At 42.3% G+C, this 19,392-nt stretch overlaps 1 protein-coding gene across 1 annotated transcript in view; it reads left to right on the forward strand.

Moving 5' to 3' along the window:
• The window catches only part of CPEB4 (cytoplasmic polyadenylation element binding protein 4), a 476,000-nt gene that overhangs the window by 324,218 nt on the left and 132,390 nt on the right, over positions 1–19,392 (forward strand). Inside the window, exon 6 of the mRNA XM_053717141.1 lies at positions 16,341–16,459. Within this exon, the coding sequence (XP_053573116.1) occupies positions 16,341–16,459 (119 nt within the window). The remainder of the gene's footprint in view (positions 1–16,340; positions 16,460–19,392) is intronic.

A 19,392-nucleotide genomic window follows, 5' to 3' on the forward strand; every position in this document is an offset into this window, starting at 1 on the left:
CAAGAGGTTTGCAGAGCTTCCAGATTTGCAGCCACTTGTTAAGGCTCTGCTGGGATCACACCTGTGTTTAGATCTAAGGCTCCTCCTTGGAGTTTAAATCTTGTTCTTAAGGTTTTGCCAAGGGCTCCGTTGGAGCCTATGCATGAAGTAGACATTAAATTGTTGTCTTGGAAGGTTCCTTTCTACTGGCTATTGCTTCTGCAGTGTAGTGATTGCTGCCTTGCAATGCGTCCTTACTTATCTGGCTTTTTATGCCGATAAGGCTGTTCTACGTACCAAGTTAGGTTTTCTTCCTAAGGTTGGGTCAATTCGCAACATCAATCAAGAGATTGTGGTTCTTTTCTTATGTACTAATCCTTCTTCATCGAAGGAACGTTTATAACGTATTTCTGGATGTGGTTTGTGCCTTGAAGTTCTATCTTCGGGCCACGAAGAAATTTAGATAAACCTCTTTCTCTGTTTGTTCTCTTTTCCGGGAAGCGTAGGGGTCAGAGGGGCTCTTCTACTTCCTTATCTTTTTGTCTGAGGAGTGTCATCCGTTTAGCATAGAAACAGCAAGACATAAGCCTCCTCTGAGGATTATGGCTCATTCTATGAGAGCAGTGGGTTCCTCTTGGGCCTTTAAAAATGAGGCCTTTATAGATAAGATTTGTAAGGCGGCTACCTGGTTCTCCTTACATACTTTTTCCAAAATTTTACAAGTTTGATGTTTTGCTTCTGCTGACGCAGCCTTTGGGAAAAGGTATTGCAGGCTGTGGGGCCCTCAGATTAGGGTCCGCCTCCCTTTTTTCCCTCGCATTAGTATTCCGTGTACTCTAGAGCTTGGGTATTTGTTTCCCACAAGTAAGGAATGCAGCTGTGGACTCTGGACTCTTCCCATATTAAGATGGAAAACATAAATTATGCTTACCTGATAATTTAATTTCCATCTGTATGGGAGGAGTCCACAGCTCTCGCCCGTGTTCTATGATGGGCGGTCCTAAATTTGAATTTTTTTCTTCTGGCACCTTTTTCACCCTGATATTTCTCCTACTGTTCCTTCAGCAGAATGACTGGTGTTATGAGGAAGTGGGGGAGGTATTTAAGCCTTTCGCTGGGGTGTCTTTGCCTTTACTGGTGGCCAGGTTCAGTATTTCCCACAAGTAAGGAATGCAGCTCTGGACTCTTCCCATACAGATGGAAATGAAATTATCAGGTAAGCATAATTTATGTTTTCAAATTCTGATTCGGTTTTAACTAGAATGAGAAATGAGGTCTTAATGTTCAAAATTGAAATATACATTTGTGCATTTTAATTCTGCATATAAGAATTCTTTAAATTCACTTATGTGTGCAAAAATCTTTCTAGTATAAGCTTCAACAGTAAATGCACATATGCTGCATATTATCTGTGCCTCCCTCATTAAATTCCTACACCTTCCTAGAGAGCTGGGTGTCTGAACAGGCTTGGAGTTTAAATGATGGGGCTCACAAAACGTATAGCATTTTTGCTTATGAAAAAGTGATATCTTTAACTTGAACCGTTTATTTTCTAATGACACGGTGAGTCCATGGATCATCATCAATTACTGTTGGTAATATCACTCCTGGCCAGCAGGAGGAGGCAAAGAGCACCACAGCAAAGCTGTTAAGGATCACTTCCCTTCCCACAAACCCCAGTCATTCTATTTGCCTGCGGTGCAATGAGGAGGTAAAGTTTTCGGTGTCTGATATGAAGTTTCTTCAATCAATATTTTATTTTAAAGCAGAGTAGGTTTGCTCTGATCTTTCCTTGGGTCTAGCCGTAGCCCACGTCAGTCTCTTCAGTAGGGCAGTGGTGGCTTTTAAGCAATTCGGAACTTGTGAGGTACAATCCTCACTTCGTTTTCTCAAACAGTTTTGCTGCCCTATTCAGAAAGCCTGAGTATGCTTACTCAGATCTTTCTTTCTCCACAGGTCCATGTGAGGAATGGCACCCTCTCAAACCAGGTGAGCTGTCCTGCCGTATAGATACAAATTAAGGCAAGTGCCAAGAATATTTTTCTTTATTTTGAAGTAAAGTTTGGCACTTATGCAGTTAATACTGCAAGGGGACCTTGTATCATTGACCCTATGAGGGTTAATTGCAGGCACTGTGGATAATGGGGAATGTTTTTATTACTTTTATTACTTTTATTTTTGGCTCAGTTTGTGTCCTTAACTCTGGGTTGGACCTGATTAAAGACTGTGTAAGGAGTGTGCCGGTAACATTTTAACTGTAGATAAGGCCACGCTTTTTTGTGTGTGAGATTTTCTGTTAGGAAATTTCACTGCGGTCCTAATGGCTGCTGCGTCCGCCCCTGATTACAGAGAGGTGGTTTCTTTTAGAGGCGGTAGCCAGTTTAGGCAGGCTTTCCGGACTCACTTCCTGTGAGTTCCAGAGTGGGTACGCACCTCAGATCGACAGCTCTGCTCTAGTTGAGGATATCTCAGCCGTCTAATTGCGGAGTTCCGGAGTGAAAACCGGATCGTTTTCATTTTTGCCTTAAGCTCAGTCGGCAGGACAGGTAGGCACTTCAGCAAAAGAGCTGAGGTGTAGAGAGTGCCTGGGGGTGTAATATGATATTTGCTCCATTTAGTTTCAATCAAGCATTTTGAACAAATATAATTTAAAGGGGCAGTAACCGTTCTAGTAAAGATTTGAAAAAGGGAAATATAAACTTTTTTTCTTTATTTTTCTGTATTTATTGGGCCTTAAGATGGATCAAGGCCTTGCAGAGTGTTACATGTAGTCTGTGTTACAGGGATAGACTTTTTGATACTGAGCCATCATTAGCTAAGGCGGATGCTGTTCAGGTGTCTCCTGTATCAGATATGCCGCAGCATTCTACTCAAGCTTCCCAATCTTTGTTATCCACACATGCAGTGCCCTGCATTTCCTCTCACTCGGTAGGAGTTTCTTTGCAATACATTGCGGCACAGGTATCCTCTGTGGTATCTGAGGTGCTGTCTGATTTTCCCTTGCTTCATGGAAAGCGCAAGAGGAAGGTTAAAGAGTCAGCGAGTAAGGTTTCTGATCCGTTTGTGGCTATCCAAGGGGTTTCTTCTCAGAAGTCTGAGGAGGAAGACACTTTGGTAGCATCTGAGGTTGAAATCTCAGATTCAGACAGTGTAATTCCTTCTTCTGATGCTGAAGTTGTATCCTTCAGATTTAAGCTAGAACACCTCAGTCTGTTACTTAGGGAGGTTTTGGCTACATTGGACGACTCCGATACGACTGTCGTAGTCAACTCTAAGAAGTCAAGTAAATAAGTACTTTGATGTTCCCTCCGCGGTGGAGGTATTCCCTGTACCAGACTGTGCTACAGAGATTATTGCACGGGAGTGGGAGAGACCTGGAATTCCTTTTACTCCATCTCCAATTTTTAAGAAAATGTTTCCAATAGCTGACCATTAAAGGGACACTGAGCCCAATTTTTTTCTTTCATGATTCAGATAGAGCATGCAATTTTAAGCAACTTTCTAATTTACTCCTATTATCAATTTTCTTTATTTGAAAAAGAAGGCATCTAAGCTCTGGACAGCACTTTTTTATTGGTGGATGAAATTATCCACCAATCAGCAAGAACAACCCAGGTTGTTCACCAAAAATTTACATTATTACATTTCAAATAAAGATACCAAGAGAATGAAGAAAATTTGATAATAGGAGTAAATTAGAAAGTTGCTTAAAATTTTATGCTGTATCTGAATCACGAAATAAAACATTTGGGTTCAGTGTCCCTTTAAGGAGTCTTGACAGACGGTTCCTAAGGTGGAAGGGGTAATCTCCACTTTGGTTAAGAGAACCACTATTCCCATAGAGGATAGCTGTTCCTTTAAGGATCCAATGGATAAGAAGTTGGAGGCATTGCTAAAGAAAATATATGTTCACCAGGGTCTCTAATGGCAGCCTGCAGTGTGTATTGCCACTGTCACCAGTGCGGCAGCCTACTGGTTTGATGCTTTGTCTGATTCTATTCAGACAGATACTCCTCTTGAGGAGATCCAGGACAGGATTAAGGCTCTTAAGTTAGCAAATTCCTTTATCACGGATGCTTCTTTACAACTCATTAAGTTGAGAGCAAAAATATCTGGGTTTGCGGTTCTAGCTCGAAGAGCCTTATGGTTGAAGTCCTGGTCTGCAGATGTTTCATCTAAGTCCAAGCTTTTGGCAATCCCCTACAAGGGTAAGACTTTGTTTGGCCCTCGTCTGGCTGAAATAATTTCAGATATTACAGGAGGAAAATGATCCTTTCTTCCTCAGGACAAGAAGAATAAGCAGAGTGGACGTCAGAGTATTTTTCGTTCCTTTCGTAACCCCTCCCCTCCCTCCTACAAGCAAGAACAATCCAAGTCTTCCTGGAAGCCTAGTCAGTCTTGGAACAAGGAGAAGCAGTCTAAGTAACCCGCAGCTGATTCCAAGTCAGCATGAAGGGTCAGCCCCTGATCCAGAAGAGGATCATGTAGGGGGCAGACTTTCTCAATTTGCTCAAGCCTTGGTTCGAGATGTCCCGGTTCCCTGGGCAGTGGACATCGTATCCCAGGGGTACAAACTAGAATTCAAGACACTTCCTCCCAGATGCAAGTTCCTACTCTCCAGATTATCTGTAGACCAGATAAAGAGAGAGGTGTTCTTACATTGTGTCTGGGATCTTTCCGCCCTGGGAGTAATAGTTCCAGTTCCAACTCAGGAACAGGGTCTGGAATTCTACTCCAATCTGTTCATGGTTCCCAAAAAAGAGGGAACTTTCAGACCAATTTTAGACCTAAAATTTCTAAACAAGTTCCTCAGAGTACCATCCTTCAAGATGGAAACTATTCGTTCCATTCTTCCCTTGGTCCAAAAAGGTCAGTTCATGACAACCATAGACTTAAAGGATGCGTACCTTCATGTTCCCATTCACAAGGATCATCACAAGTTTCTGAGATTTGCCTTCTTGGACAATCACTTTCAGTTTGTGGCTCTTCCTTTTAGCCTTGCCACAGCTCCCAGAATTTTCTCAAAGGTTCTGGGGGCCCTATTGGCAGTGATCTGGTCTCAAGGTATTGCAGTGGCGACCTATCTGGACGACATTCGGTTTCAGGCGCCGTCTTTTCAACAAGCAAACTCTCATACGGAGATCTTGTTGTCTTTTCTTCGCTCCCATGGATGGAAGGTGAATCTGGAAAAAAGTTCTTTGGTCCCAGCTACATAGGGTAGTGTTCTTAGGGACAATAATAGATTCCCTATCGATGAAGATATTTCTGACAGAGGTCAGAAAATCCAAGATTTTCGACTCTTGCCTTGCCCTTCAGTCCTCTCCTCAGCCGTCAGTGGCTCAAAGCATGGAGGTAATTGGTCTGATGGTAGCGTCCATGGACATCATCCCGTTCGCTCAGTTCCATCTAAGGGCTCTGCAGTTATGCATGCTAAGACAATGGAACGAGGACTATGCGGATCTGTCTCCTCGAATAGATCTGGATCAGGCGACAAGATTCTCTTCCGTGGTGGTTGTCTCTGTAACACCTCTCTCAGGGAACCTGTTTCCGCAGACCTACCTGGGTGATTGTAACCATGAATGCCAGCCTGCTAGGCTGGAGAGCAGTCAGGTGCTCATTGAAGGCTCAGGTTCTATGGACTCGGGAGGAGTCAAATCTCCTAATCAACATCCTAGAACTGAGAGTGATCTTCAGTGCTCTACTGGCCTCTCCTCAGTTAGCTTTAGCCCGGTTTATCAGGTTCCAGTCGGACAACATAACATCGGTGGCTTACATCAACCACCAGGGAGGAACTCGGATTTCCTTGGCCATGACAGAGGTGGCCCAGATTATTCAGTGGGGGGAGACCCACAACTGCTGTCTATCTGCGATCCACATTCCAGGAGTGGACAATTGGGAAGCGGATTTTCTGAACAGACAAACTTTTCATCCCGGGGAGTGGGAAGTCCATCTGGAGGTGTTTTCCAGCTTGACCCTCAAATAGGGGTGGCCGGAGCTGGATCTCGTGACATCTCGGCAGGAGGTCAAGGGATCCACAGGCTGTTTTGATAGATGCCATGGTGGTCCCGTGGAACTTCAGTTTAGCATACCTGTTTCCGCCCTTCTCTCTCCTTCCACGAGTCATTGCTCGGATCAAGCAGGAGAGGGCGTTGGTGATCCTCATAGCACTGGCGTGGCCTCGCAGCATCTGGTATGCAGACCTAGTGGAAATGTAATCTCCACTTTGGAGGCTTCCTCTGAGGAAGGACCTTCTACTTCAGGGTCTCTTCCTTCATCCAAATCTTGCTGTGGTGCTCCTTGCCTCCTCCTGCTGGCCAGGAGTGATATTCCCTACAGTAATTGATGATGATCCGTGGACTCACTGTGTCAAGAAATACATTTATCAGGTAATTTGTTTTTTTCTAATAGTAGTTTTTTTTTTTTTTTTTTTTTTTTATACTATATAAACATGTAACATTCCAAATTTAAATTTCCATCTAAAAGAGAGTCCACGGCTTTATTTATTACGTGTGGGAAATAAGAACCTTGCCACCAGGTGGAGGCAAAGACACTCCAGCCAAAGGCTTAAATACCTCCCCCACTCCCCTCATCCCCCAGTCATTCTTTGTAGAAGTGTTGGAAGATTTGGAGTAGTCTCTTATGGAGGGTAGTACTCTTCGGAATGGGACTGGAGTTTTAAGTAGTCCTGGCAGCCTCTCAGTAAAAGCCTGAGTGAAAAGAGTCCGAAGATGCAGGGAGAGTCTTTCTGCAAAACCATCCCGACTCATATTAACAACTCCATAAGCAATCAGCGCTGACGAGTTTCGCTGGCTACTTTCTACACTCAAGTCCATGTCAGGAGCGATGCTACTAACCTGTCACACTTGATATCTTTATAGAATCAAGGGTTAATATTCCTGGAAGGGGGATTATTGAACAGGGGTGGTTTTATACATAATATTGTTTATTGTGTCATTGCTGCATTATGTGCGAGATGAGGCTCTGGCAATGGTGGAACTGACAGGTTCTCTTCCGGGAGTATTTGCGCGGCCGTTTTGGCGCAATTTCTTCCCTAGTGCAGGGGCGGTCCGGCGAGGCACTCCATGTGACAGGGTGTGGCCTAGGCAACTTCTTCTGCTTGACTGGCGCAAGAGACAAAGCGGTTTCAGTAGTCCGGGTCATAGGATGTGGTGAGTGCCCCAGCCATTGGAGGTTATAAAGATGCAGGCTATGGAGGACTCTGAAGCGTTAGAGGGTACTCCCTCTTTAAAAAAGTCTCATGCCTGTGTTTATTGTGAGGAGGTTCTGGTAGATCAGCCTTCTCAACTATGTTCCACATGCCTTGATAATGTTGCAACATCTAAAAATAAGAGGATTTCTAATACTACTGAGCCGTCCACCTCTGAGGGTTCTCCGTCCCATGAGGTGCGTTCCCTGCATCCATCTCCTTTTGCACATTCAGCGCCCCAGGGTCCAACCATTACTCCTACGGGAGAGCTTCGTTGGCCATCAGATTTTGCGGATTAACTGCAAACGGCGTTATCAAAGGTGATCCATGCTTTACCACATTCTGCTAAGCGCAAGTGTATGATGCATCTTGGTGGTCTGGCCCAGGGGTTCTCTACGCCTATGGAAATATCAGAGGCATTATCTGCTGATGAGGCCCGATCCGACTCTTCGATAGAAGCCCCTTCTGGGTCGGAATCCGTCTCATCTAGGCCTCCGGCTGTGGAAGAGCCTGACTTTAGGTTTAGGATGGAGAATTTGCACTTTTTGCTGAAGCAAGTGCTTGCTACTCTGGAGGTTCCGGAACCGAAGCTTCCGGAGGTACCTTCGATTCCTAAGCTTGATAAAATATATGAAGACAGGGTGGTGCCTCAGACCTTCCCGGTTCCCGTTAAGACAGCTAATATTATTAAGAATAAATGGGAGCGACTAGGTTCTTCCTTTAAGAAACTGTTCCCCGTCCCGGACTCTCGGCTCTAGCTATGGGGGACTGGATGGTGCCATCTCTTCGCTCACAAAGCGGACGACTATTCCACTTGAGGATAGTTTGTCGTTTAAAGAGCCCATGGATAAAAAGTTGGGAAAACTTGTTAAGAAAGATGTTTCAGCACACAGAGATTGTTTTTCAACCGGCAGCGGCTGTAGCCGTGGTTGCCGGAGCTGCGACATATTGGTGTGAATCCCTGTGTGATATGGTCGAGGGAGAGACTTCCATCGACAAGATACAGAAAAAGATTAAGCTGTTGAAGGTCGCCAATTCTTTCATATGTGACGCCAATGTGCAAATTATTCTCCTAAATGCGAAGATATCAGGTTTTTCCGTTTTAGCTTGCAGGGCTCTGTGGCTAAAATCCATGGTCTGCGGACATGACCTCTAAGTCGAGATTGTTGTCCCTACCTTTTGAAGGAAAGATTTTGTTCGGTCCAGGATTGGATTCGATCATAGCCATGGTTACGGGAGGCAAGGGTGCTTTTCTACCGCAGGATAAGAAGGCTAAGCCTAAGGGTTCTACCTTTCGTCCACTTCGTGCAGACAAAGCCCAACGTCCGCAGCCTGCCGCGAAAGTAGATCTGTGCAAGGGAACTTGGAAGCCAGTTTAGTCTTGGGGTCCAAGTCCAAGCAGAGCAAGAAGCCCACTGAGTCAAAATCGGCATGAAGGAGCGGCTCCAGACCCGTCTCTGGACCAAGTAGTGGGCAGGTTATCTCTCTCTATTCTCAGAAGCCTGGTTGCAGGACTTTCAGGACCCTTGGGTTCTGGAGGTTGTTGCCCAAGGGTACAGGATAGGATTCAGATCTCATCCACCAAGGGGCAGATTCTTCTTGTCAAATTTGACTGCAAGACCAGAAAAGAGAAAAGCATATCTAGAGTGTGTGAGGGATCTCTCTTCTCTAAGAGTTATTGTAGCAATACCCCCGGCAGAGAGGGGTCTATGGTATTATTTAAACCTTTTCGTGGTCCCAAAGGAGGAGGGCATGTTCCGCCCGATTCTAGTCCTAAAGTGTTTAAACAAATTCAAAATGGAAACAATCAGATCTATTCTGCCCCTAGTTCAAGAGGGACTGTTCATGACGACAATAGACTTGAAGGATGCTTACCTTCATGTACCAATCCACAGGGATCACTTCAGGTTCCTGAGATTTGCGTTTCTGGACAAACACTTCCAGTTTGTGGCCCTTCCTTTTGGTCTGGCAACGGCCCCGAGTCTCTTCACGAAGGTTCTTGGGGTGCTACTTGCATTGGCCAGATCCAGAGGCATTGCTTTGGCTCCCTATCTGGACGACATCCTAGTCCAGGCGCCGTTGTTCAGTCTCGCACAGGATAACTCGAGGGCCCTTCTTCTCCTGCTCCAATCTCACGGTTGGAAGAGCAACTCAGGAAAGAGTTCCCTGGTTCCCAGCAACAGGGTGCAGTTCCTGTGCACGATAATAGACTCTATATCCATGAAGATATTTCTCACAGATCAGCGACGCAGGAAGATTGCTTCGTCCTGTCTGGCTCTTCAGTCCTCAAGTCCCTCGGTGGCGCTATGTATATAGGTGATCGGACTCATGGTTTCCAGCATAGATGTCATTCCATTTGCCAGGTTCCATCTCAGACCTCTTCAGTTGTGCATGTTGAGACAGGGGAACGGCGATCTATCGCAGCAGATTTCCTTGGACGTTCGGACTTGGAACTCCCTCTCTTGGTGGACCCGTCCGGAACAACTGTCCCTAGGGACATCCTTCCTGAGACCATCCTGGGAGATTGTGACCACGGATGCGAGTCTGGCAGGATTGGGGAGCTGTTTGGAGTGCCAGAATGGCACAACTAAAATGGACCCGGGAGGTGTCTCTCTTCCCGATAAACATTCTGGAACTTCAATCAATCTACAATGCTCTGAAGGCGTGGCCTCCTCTGGGGTCATTCAGCTTCATCATATTCCAGACCGACAATATTACCTCGGTGGCTTACATCAACCATCAGGGGGGTACGAGACGTTCCCTAGCAATGAGGGAGGTGTCTCTGATTTTGGAATGGGCGGAGTCCCACAACTGCTCGCTCTCAGCGACCCACATTCCAGTTGGGACAACAGGGAAGCAGACTTTCTCAGCAGGCAGTCCTTTCATCTGGGGGAATGGTCTCTTCACCCCGAGGTGTTTGCAGAGATTTGTCTGATGGGGAACGCCTGAGATGGATCTCATGGTGTCCAGACTCAATTGCAATCTACCTATATACTGGTCGAGGTCAAGGGAACCCCAGGCAGAGCTGATAGATGCCTTAGCAGTTCCTTGGGGATTCACCCTAGCTTACATTTTTCCACCGTTACTGCTTCTTCCTCGTGTAGTGGCCCGCATCAAGCAGGAGCAAGCTTCTGCCATTCTGATCGCTCTGTCGTGGTTTGCGGATCTGATGGGGATGACATCCTCTCCTCCTTGGAGGTTAACCTGTCGCAGGGATCTTCTGGAACATGGTCCCTTTCAACATCAAAATCTAGATTCTCTGAGGCTGACTGCGTGGAGATTGAACGCTTAGTCTTGGCAAAATGAAGTATTTCTGAGAGGGTGATTGATACTCTAGTTCAGGCCAGGAAGCCAGTCACTCGTTGCATCTATCATAAGGTGTAGAGGACTTACTTGTATCCAGGTATCCAGGATTCTTTCCTTTCTCTAGGATGGTCTGGAGAAGGGGCTTGCCCGCCAGTTCCTTAAAGGGACGGTTTTTGGTATTATCAGTCTTGTTGCACAACAGGCTCGCTGAGCTTCCTGACGTTCAGTCTTTTGTTCAGGCTCTGTCTAGAATTAGGCCTGTCTTCAGACAGTCCGCTCCTCCCTGGAGCTTAAACTTAGTTCTTAAGGTATTGCAGAGGGTTCCGTTTGAACCTATGCACTCTATTGACATTAAGACTCTTCCTGTTAGCTATTGCATCAGCACGCAGAAATTCTGAGCTGGCGGCCTTGCAATGGGAGCCTCCTTATTTGGTTTTTCACGCCGATAAGGCTGTTCTTCGCACTGGATTGGGATTTCTTCTCAAGGTTGTTTCTGATCGTAACATCAATCAGGAAATAGTTGTTCCTTCTTTGTGTCCTAACCCTTCTTCTCCAAAGGAGAGGATACTTCATAATTTGGATGTTGTTCATGCCCTGAAGTTTTACCTTCAGGCTACTAAGGATTTCAGACAGTCTACATCTCTGTTTGTGATGTATTCAGGGAAGCGTAAGGGCCAGAAGGCCTCTGCTACTTGTTTTTTTGGTTGAGGAGCATGATTCGCTTAGCCTATGAGACAGCGGGACATAAGCCTCCTCAGAGGATCACGGCTCATTCCACTAGAGCTGTGGCTTCTTCCTGGGTCTTCAAGAATGATGCCTCTATGGAGCAGATTTGTAAGGCGGCTACCTGGTCTTCCTTACATACTTTTACAAAGTTTTAAAAATTTGTCGTTTTTGCTTCTGCAGAAGCGTATTTTGGGAGAGAGGTTTTGCAGGCTGTGGTGCCCTCAGATTAGGGTCTGCCTTTTGCCCTACCATTTTTCATTTAGTGTCCTCTAGAGATGGGGTATTTGTTTCCCACATGTAATTAATGAAGCCATAGACTCTCCTCCCCTTTAGATGGAAAACATAAATTCTACTTACCTGATAATTTTGTTTCCATCGTGGGGAGGAGAGTCCACGGCTCCCGCCCGTTGGTCCGTTTGGCAGACCTAAATTGTATTTGTTCTTCTGGCAAAATTTATACCCTGATATTTCTCCTACTGTTCCTTGTTCCCTTGGCAGAATGACTGGGGGGATGAGGGTAGTGGGGGAGGTATTTAAGCTTTTTGCTGGGGTGTCTTTGCCTCCTCCTGGTGGCCAGGTTCTTATTTCCCACAAGTAATAAATGAAGCAGTGGACTCTCCTCCCCACGATCGAAACAAAATGATCAGGTAAGCATAATTTGTTTTTGTTTAGTAGTCTTTTTCATATCTTCTTTAATATGGTTTTGGGGTGTTACCAGCCTTCCCAAGAAGTTAAAGTGAAGGTGAAAAGGTGAAAGTGAATGAGTGCCAGTTTTTAAAAAAAATACTATTAAAAACAGAGGCATTTTGCAGAGGTTTTGTTAAAATACTTAACTTTTTCTTCTTCCAAGCCGGACCAGCGATCCCCCACCTGCTTCTTTCTGCTGTACTTGCACAGCAATGACAAAACCGGCTTCCTCCAATCACGGCATAGCCTCAGGAAATGTTTGCTCTGGGAGAGAAGCCATGATTGGAGGAAGTGGGATTCTTCATTGCTGACGTAAGTGCACAGCAGCTGCGGGTGGGGATTACTGGTCCGGCTTGGAAGAAGAAAAAGGTAAGTATTTTAACAAAATTGCTGCAATGTAAACTTTCATGAATGAAAGTGCCCCTTTTTTTTAATAGTATTTTTAAAAAACGGGCACTCATTCATGAAAATGTACCTTCACTTTAAAATTTAAGAAGATATGATTTCAACACCTCAACTTCTAAAGCACTTAATTTTTAGCTGGATTAGACATTAACACCTATTTATTTCATACAGGTGGTGAGAGTCCACAATCCATTACTCCTAGGGATTACTCTTCCCTGCCACTAGGTAGAGGTTAAGATCCCAAAACCCCATAAGCTCTATTAAACCCCTCCCATACGGGAAACTAGTCTTGTCTTTGCCTCTGCTGGAGGAAGGTGAAGAATGAAGATGTACAGTACATGTTATTCTTCAGTGAGAGGGGTTCTCATGCTTTTTTGTTTTAAGTTGAATATATGCATTCTCTTTTTAAGGAGATGTTGCTTACTTTAAGATCCTAAGGTAACTGAGGATTAGTCTGTAAACCATTCAGACTTAGCTTATAAACCTATGGTTACATTTCCTGAGGTTTTCCTGTCCCTGATGTTTTCTGTCGTTTTTCTTCCATTTGTCAGAATTTGGAACAGAAATCTTATTTCTTTTCTCTGAAGCAGACTGCCTGGAAGCCAAATTCAAATTGTTAGTTCTAAACAGTCCAAAAAAAATATCTATTTCCTCATCCAAGTCTGCATGAATGTTGCGCCTTTTTAAGGAGGCTTGGTTTCAGTTTTCCTTAGCCATGAGGAAAGTATCTTGCATTCTTTCTTGGACAGAAGGCAATTGTTGTCTGATTTCTGCAGTTCATATTCCAGGAGTGAACAACTGGAAAGCTAATTTTCTCAGTTGTTAGTCTTGACTCTGCGTCAAGGTGAGTGGTCTCTCCCTCTGGATGTTTTCAGTCATATAATGGATCTTTGGGGTCTCCCAGAGATAGATCTGAGGACCTCTTGGTTAAATAGCAAACTTTGCAGGTACTATGTAAGTTTCAGGGTATCTTGGGCGGAGTTTGTGGATGCTTTGGTAGCTCCATGGTCATTTCAACTGGCCTATGTTTTTTTTCTTTTTCTGATTCTTCTACACAGAGTGATTGCCAGGATCAGGCAAGAAAAGTCATCAGTAATTCTGATTGCTCTGTCTTGGCCTCACAAAGTTTGGCATGCAGACCCAGTTCAGATATCTAGATGCCCATCATGGTCTCTTCCTCAGTATCTAGACCTTCTGTCTTAAGGTTTTTTTTTTTTTTCCTTCCGGATCTTAAGTCTCTTAGCTTTATGACATGGAGATTGAACAGGTAACTCTAAGGCAGAGACATTTTTCTTATGATGTTTTTTGAGGCTTTCATACAGGCCTGCAACAAGCCTGTGACTAGGAAGATTTATCATAAGGTCCGGAAGGCCTTTATTTCAATATATATGTTTTTGTTTTTTGTTATTCTTTTAGAATTCCTAGGATTTTGCAGTTTTTGCCGGATGGTTTAGAAGAGGTTATATCTGCCAGTTCATTGAAGTGTCAGATTTCTGCTCTTTCAGTTTTCTTCAACAAGAAGATTGCTAATCTTCCTGACATTCATGTTTTTTCAGGCTTTGACTAGAATTAAGCCTGTAATTAAACCAATTTCTCCTCCTTGGAATCTAAATTTGGTATTGAAGGTTTTGCAGCATCATCCATTTGAGCCTATGCATTGTGTGTATATTTAGTTTCTTTCTCAGAAGGTTTTGTTTCTTTGGAAATCTCTTCGGCTTCATCAGGAAAATGCAGTTTTGAGAATCATAATTGACTTTCTACCTAGGGTTGTATCCTTGGATTATATGTCGTGAAAGTTGTGTCTCTTCTTTGTGTCCTAGTCCTAAGATTTCTTCAGAGAGGCTTCTTTATAACTTGTTAGAGCTTTGAAGTATTTTTTTTTTCTTCAAAATTATTTTATTGAGTTTTAAGTATACATTAAAACATATAAAAACATTAAACCAATGCTTTCCAGTACTCTGTTGATAGATTGTTACTAGACAGTCGTTAAGATTTGTGCTTTATACATCGACTAGTGCCATTATCAATTGTTATACATACAAAGTCATAGGATAGTACAGATTTGGTGTTAAAGGCCATTATCTTGAGCGTATTGGGGTTAGTACAGCAGTCTGCATTAAATAAACGGTGACAGCCTTTACACCTGATTTTCTGGGTGTTGACTGTTAGGGCTGACGGCGGTCCCCTGGTTGTTCTGGTATTCATGGAGTGTGGTTTCCCAATACAATTTGATATCTAAAAAGGTGTTTTAAGTTTTGACTCTTAAAGTACCCATAGCCCTCCAGTGCCAGAGTTTAATTCATTTGGGATATCCACTCTCCAAACGAGGTAGCAGAGGTATTTATCCATTCTCTGGCTATTAACATTTAGGCTGTGTTTAGTGAGAATTGTAGCAGGCAGAGACAGAGTTTACTTTTTTTTGTGGTAGCAGTTTTAAAAGTGCTATTATGGGGGTCAGGGAGAAATTGAGCCCTAACAGAGTTTGTAAAAAAAAAAAATATATATATATAAATTCCTCCCAAAAGGAGTGAAGGCAGGGACAGGACCACCACATATGGAGCATAGAGCCGAAGAAGGATAGACACTTTTCAAGTGTGTCGGTGTTAGGTACCATCTGGCACAACCTTATAATTTAGTTCTAGCAACTTAGTGGATGTTTCTAGTAAAATCAAAGATTAGTTTCCAAGTTTGTGTGTCTATTTGTGTGTGTCTTTCTGTGTCTTGTTCTGAGTGCCATTTATTTATGAATGCTGGTGATTGTGTCAACTGATCTATGGTTGGTTTTGCTATTGATAATGAGTGTTTAAGTCTACCTTCTGCTATACACATGGTTTCAAAAGTCGTCAGTTGTCTGGTCCATTCCTGTTTGTGGTCTGTAGGAGGTTTTGCAATTGTTTATATTTGAGCCATTGAGCTAATGTTCCATTGAAAAAATCTTTTTATTCGGCTCTAGTATTTAATGAAGGGCCACTAAGTAATTTGCCGATGGGTATTGTATAGCCTAGCTCGTGTTTTGTTGTAGAGCTGTGGTTGTAGTCTAGCCCACCTAGACATTCTGCATTTGGGGAAATTGGGGATAATGGAGATTTAGTTGTGGTGATCTGTGGAGAATTTTGTAAGATCTTATTCCACGACGGGAAAACGCTTTTGTATAATGGATAAAGGGTTGTCGTGATGGGTCTGATGATAGAGCTTTGAAGTATTATTTAGACGCTTCAAAGTATTGCAGACAAACTTCTAGTTTATTTTATTTTCTGGTTTGAATAGGCAGAAAGCTACTGCAGTTTCTTTAGCCTCTTGATTGAATCTTTTTTTTCCATAATGCTTACTTGGAGATGGGACAGCCTCTACCTAAACGGTTTACTGCTTATTCTACCGGATCAGTTGTCACTTCCTGGGCTTTATGAATGAGGCTTCTGTTGACCAAATTTGTAACTTGGTCTTTTTTGCATTTTTTTTCAATTTTTTTCCATTTTGATGAATTTGCTTTTTCAGGCAGTTATCTCAGGTCTATTTTGATTTTTGCCCGTCAGACATTTTATCTACCCTGTTTATTAGTTGTGTTTTATTTGGGTTGTGAATTTAGCTTTACTGTGAAAAAAGATGTTATTTTTTTTACCAGCCTTATTTCTAATTACTCGTGGACTCCACAGCCTGGGTATTAATTCCCAGGAGTAATGGATCATGGACTCTCACCACCTGTATGAAAGAAATCATAATTTATGCTTACCTGATAAATGAATGTATTGTTGTTAGAGTCCACAAGACCCCACCCTGTTATTTTGGTGTTGGTTTATTTTTGTGCACATCTTTTTTCCCTGCTCCTATTTCTTTTCCTAACTTAATGGCTTGGCTTTAAGTCTGGTTTCCTGTAGGGTGGGAGGGGTTTTATTGGGGTTTGGGGATCTTTTCCTCTTTATAGTGGCAGGGAAGAGTAATTACCAGGAGTTATGGACCGTGGGTTCTCACCAACATGAAAAAAAGTTTTTCACTTTTTGATACAGAGAGTAAACACTCATTCTTTATTCAGGTTATGCCTTCTTGCTGTTCCAAGATGAAAGTTCTGTGCAGGCTCTGATTGATGCATGCATTGAAGAGGATGGCAAACTATACCTTTGTGTGTCAAGTCCCACCATCAAAGATAAGCCTGTGAGTAATTATTTTTAATAATTAATTATGGAACTTGGTATTAACTTAGCTGAACAAACTTGGGAGATTAAGTAGACGTGTTAAATATATAATAAAGCTAATAATGAGAGAGTCCAGTTTTTGTGTTTGTAGTTTGTAGCTACACCAAAACTGTATTGCAAAAGGTCTGCATGCAATCAGAAAAAATGTGTCAAAATAGCAGACGGGCACATTCTCTAGTAGAAGACCTGTCCACCTGCAATGTCCACTTACGATGCAGCTTTGTCCCTTGCTCTCACACAACTAACTGCATGTGAGGCTGCACCACAAAGCCTCAAAAGCTACAAATGCAGCTTGCTAAATGATGCCCAATTTTTTATTTTTTTTAAAGTATTTGAATTTGTGATTTTATTGTTAAAATGTACATAGTATTGCAAGCTCAGAGCAGTTCATGAATAAACCCCTTGAAAATTCTTGTATATGTCTACCATGCCTTTCTCACAGTGGCTAAAATAGCTTTACATGAGCTTGTGTAGTAATCTAAGCAATCACATAAGGTTCTTAACCATACTTAGACACAAAACTCAAAACAGATCACTTAAACATTGTATAATCAGATCTGGAATGTTAGCAATATTTTAGATGGAGTTTAATTCATCAGTTGCAATGAAGATGCGCTATAACTTACTTTTTAACCCCTTAACGACCAAGGACGTACCAGGTACGTCCTACAAAAAACGGTTGTTAACGACCAAGGACGTGTCTGGTACACCCTCAGGGGTTTCAAGCAGTGGAAGCGATCGTGATGTTGAGAAAGGGATCTGGGAGGAGGGTAGGGTATTGAGGGGTGACAGCTAAACTACAGAAAAATGTTTTTATTTTATTTTTTTAGGTAGAAGGGAGACGGTTAGAAAACTATTTGGGGGGATCAGGGAGGTTGGGGGCTAAGGGGGGGATCAAACACTGCAGAATATATGTAAAAATAAATATATATGTGTGTGTTTGTGTGTATATATATATATACAGTATGTGTGTGTGTGTATATATATATATATATATATATATATATATATATATATATATATATATATATATACACACAGTATGTGTGTGTGTGTGTATATATATATATATATATATATATATATATATATATATATATATATATATATATATATATATATGAAAAACCTTTTATTTTAGTACTGCAGACTTTTTGCCAGTACTTAAGATGGCGGTGACAATTGTGAGGTGGGGGAGGGAAGAGAGCTGTTTGAGAGGGGTCAGGAAGGGATCATGGGGTGGGATGTGTCAGGTGGGAGGCTGATCTCTACACTAAAGCTAAAATTAACCCTACAAGCTACCTAATTAACCCCTTCACTGCTGGGCATAATACAAGTGTGGTGCACATCAGCAATTAGCTGCCTTCTAATTACCAAAAAGCAATGCCAAAGCTATATATGTCTGCTATTTCTGAACAAAAGCTATCCCAGAGAAGCATTTACAACCATTTGTGCTATAATTGCACAAGCTGTTTGTAAATAATTTCAGTGAGAAACCTAAAGTTAGTGAAAAAGTAAACAATTATTATTTTTTTCGCATTTGGCGGTGAAATGGTGGCATGCAATATACCAAAATGGCCCTAGATGGATACTTTGGGGTTGTCTACACACAAAAAAAATATATATACATGTGAAGGGTTATTCAGGGATTCCTGACAGATACAATGTAATTATCGCTAATTTAAAAAAAAAAAAAAATGGTTTGGAAATAACGAAGTGCTACTTGTACTTATTGCCCTATAACTTGCAACAAAAGCAAAGAACATGTAAACATTGGGTATTTCTAAACTCAGGACAAAATTTAGAAACTATTTAGCATGGGTCTGGCATAGAACTGCGGGTTCCAAACAGAATCTGCCACTGATCCAATCAGCAGTAGTCACACGACTCAAATGTATGATTGGATCAGCGTCAATTTCCACTCAGGACCAGAAGTGCTCTGTAAGTCCCGACCAGCACTTATACTGTGTGTTTAACCCCTTTACAGCGGTTAAATGCACAGTAGTGTGCAGGATCAATAGTCATAAAATTGCATGTTCTAGCGAATTAGAGCATGTCATTTTTCAACTATTATTGCCCTTTAAGTAACTTTCACTAGTGTGGCTTTCTTTAAAACATCATTAACAATATATTTAAATATATTTCTTGAAACGTTCCCCTTAGCTCTGAAGTTTATTGTACTTGGCATTACACATGGATGATTGCTGGAAATCTTTGTCAAACTGAACTCCTCTTCTTCAGCACTTAAGGTGTGACCCTGGTACCGGATATGACCAATATTTGTGTGAAAATTAGAGTGTTTTTCCCATTCATTTTTTTCAGTTTTAAGTGCTTACTCCTTCCAAATTTCAACAGCATCAGCAATAAAACAGCAATTTATTTCATAAGATGTGAGAGTCCATGAGCCATCACATGTGGAATTAAAGTCCAGTTTTACAGAGGGTGGCAAACACCCCACATAAAAGAGCTTTAATCCCTTCCACTTGCCTATGATTCCAATTTTTTTGCTTTCAGCAAGCAGTGATGTTGAAATCTGAAGTGCTGCTCTCTGTCGATTGAAAGGGGTTCTCCAACCGATCTGAGACCCATTATCCTCAGAGTACCTAAAAGCAGGGCAGAGGAGTGGACAGGACTTCAGAAAAAAAAAAAAAAGCTTAAATTATCTTAGCACAGTGGTGTGAAAAAGGCTTGGCTGCCAAGAGGTTAAAAAGGTCTGTGAAGCTTTGAATTCAGCGAGTTGGGTCATACATTGTGGGTGGACTAAAGTAAATAGATCAACTAAAACTTCCCCTAAGAAAAATACAAAAGATATTATTTCATTAGCAAACATTTACGAGGTATTAAGTAATAATGAGGAAAAGTTTAATATATTTTTAGAAAAAGTTAACTAAA

Source organism: Bombina bombina, chromosome 6 (assembly GCF_027579735.1).
Source record: "Bombina bombina isolate aBomBom1 chromosome 6, aBomBom1.pri, whole genome shotgun sequence".
NCBI classification, from domain to species: Eukaryota; Metazoa; Chordata; class Amphibia; order Anura; family Bombinatoridae; genus Bombina; species Bombina bombina.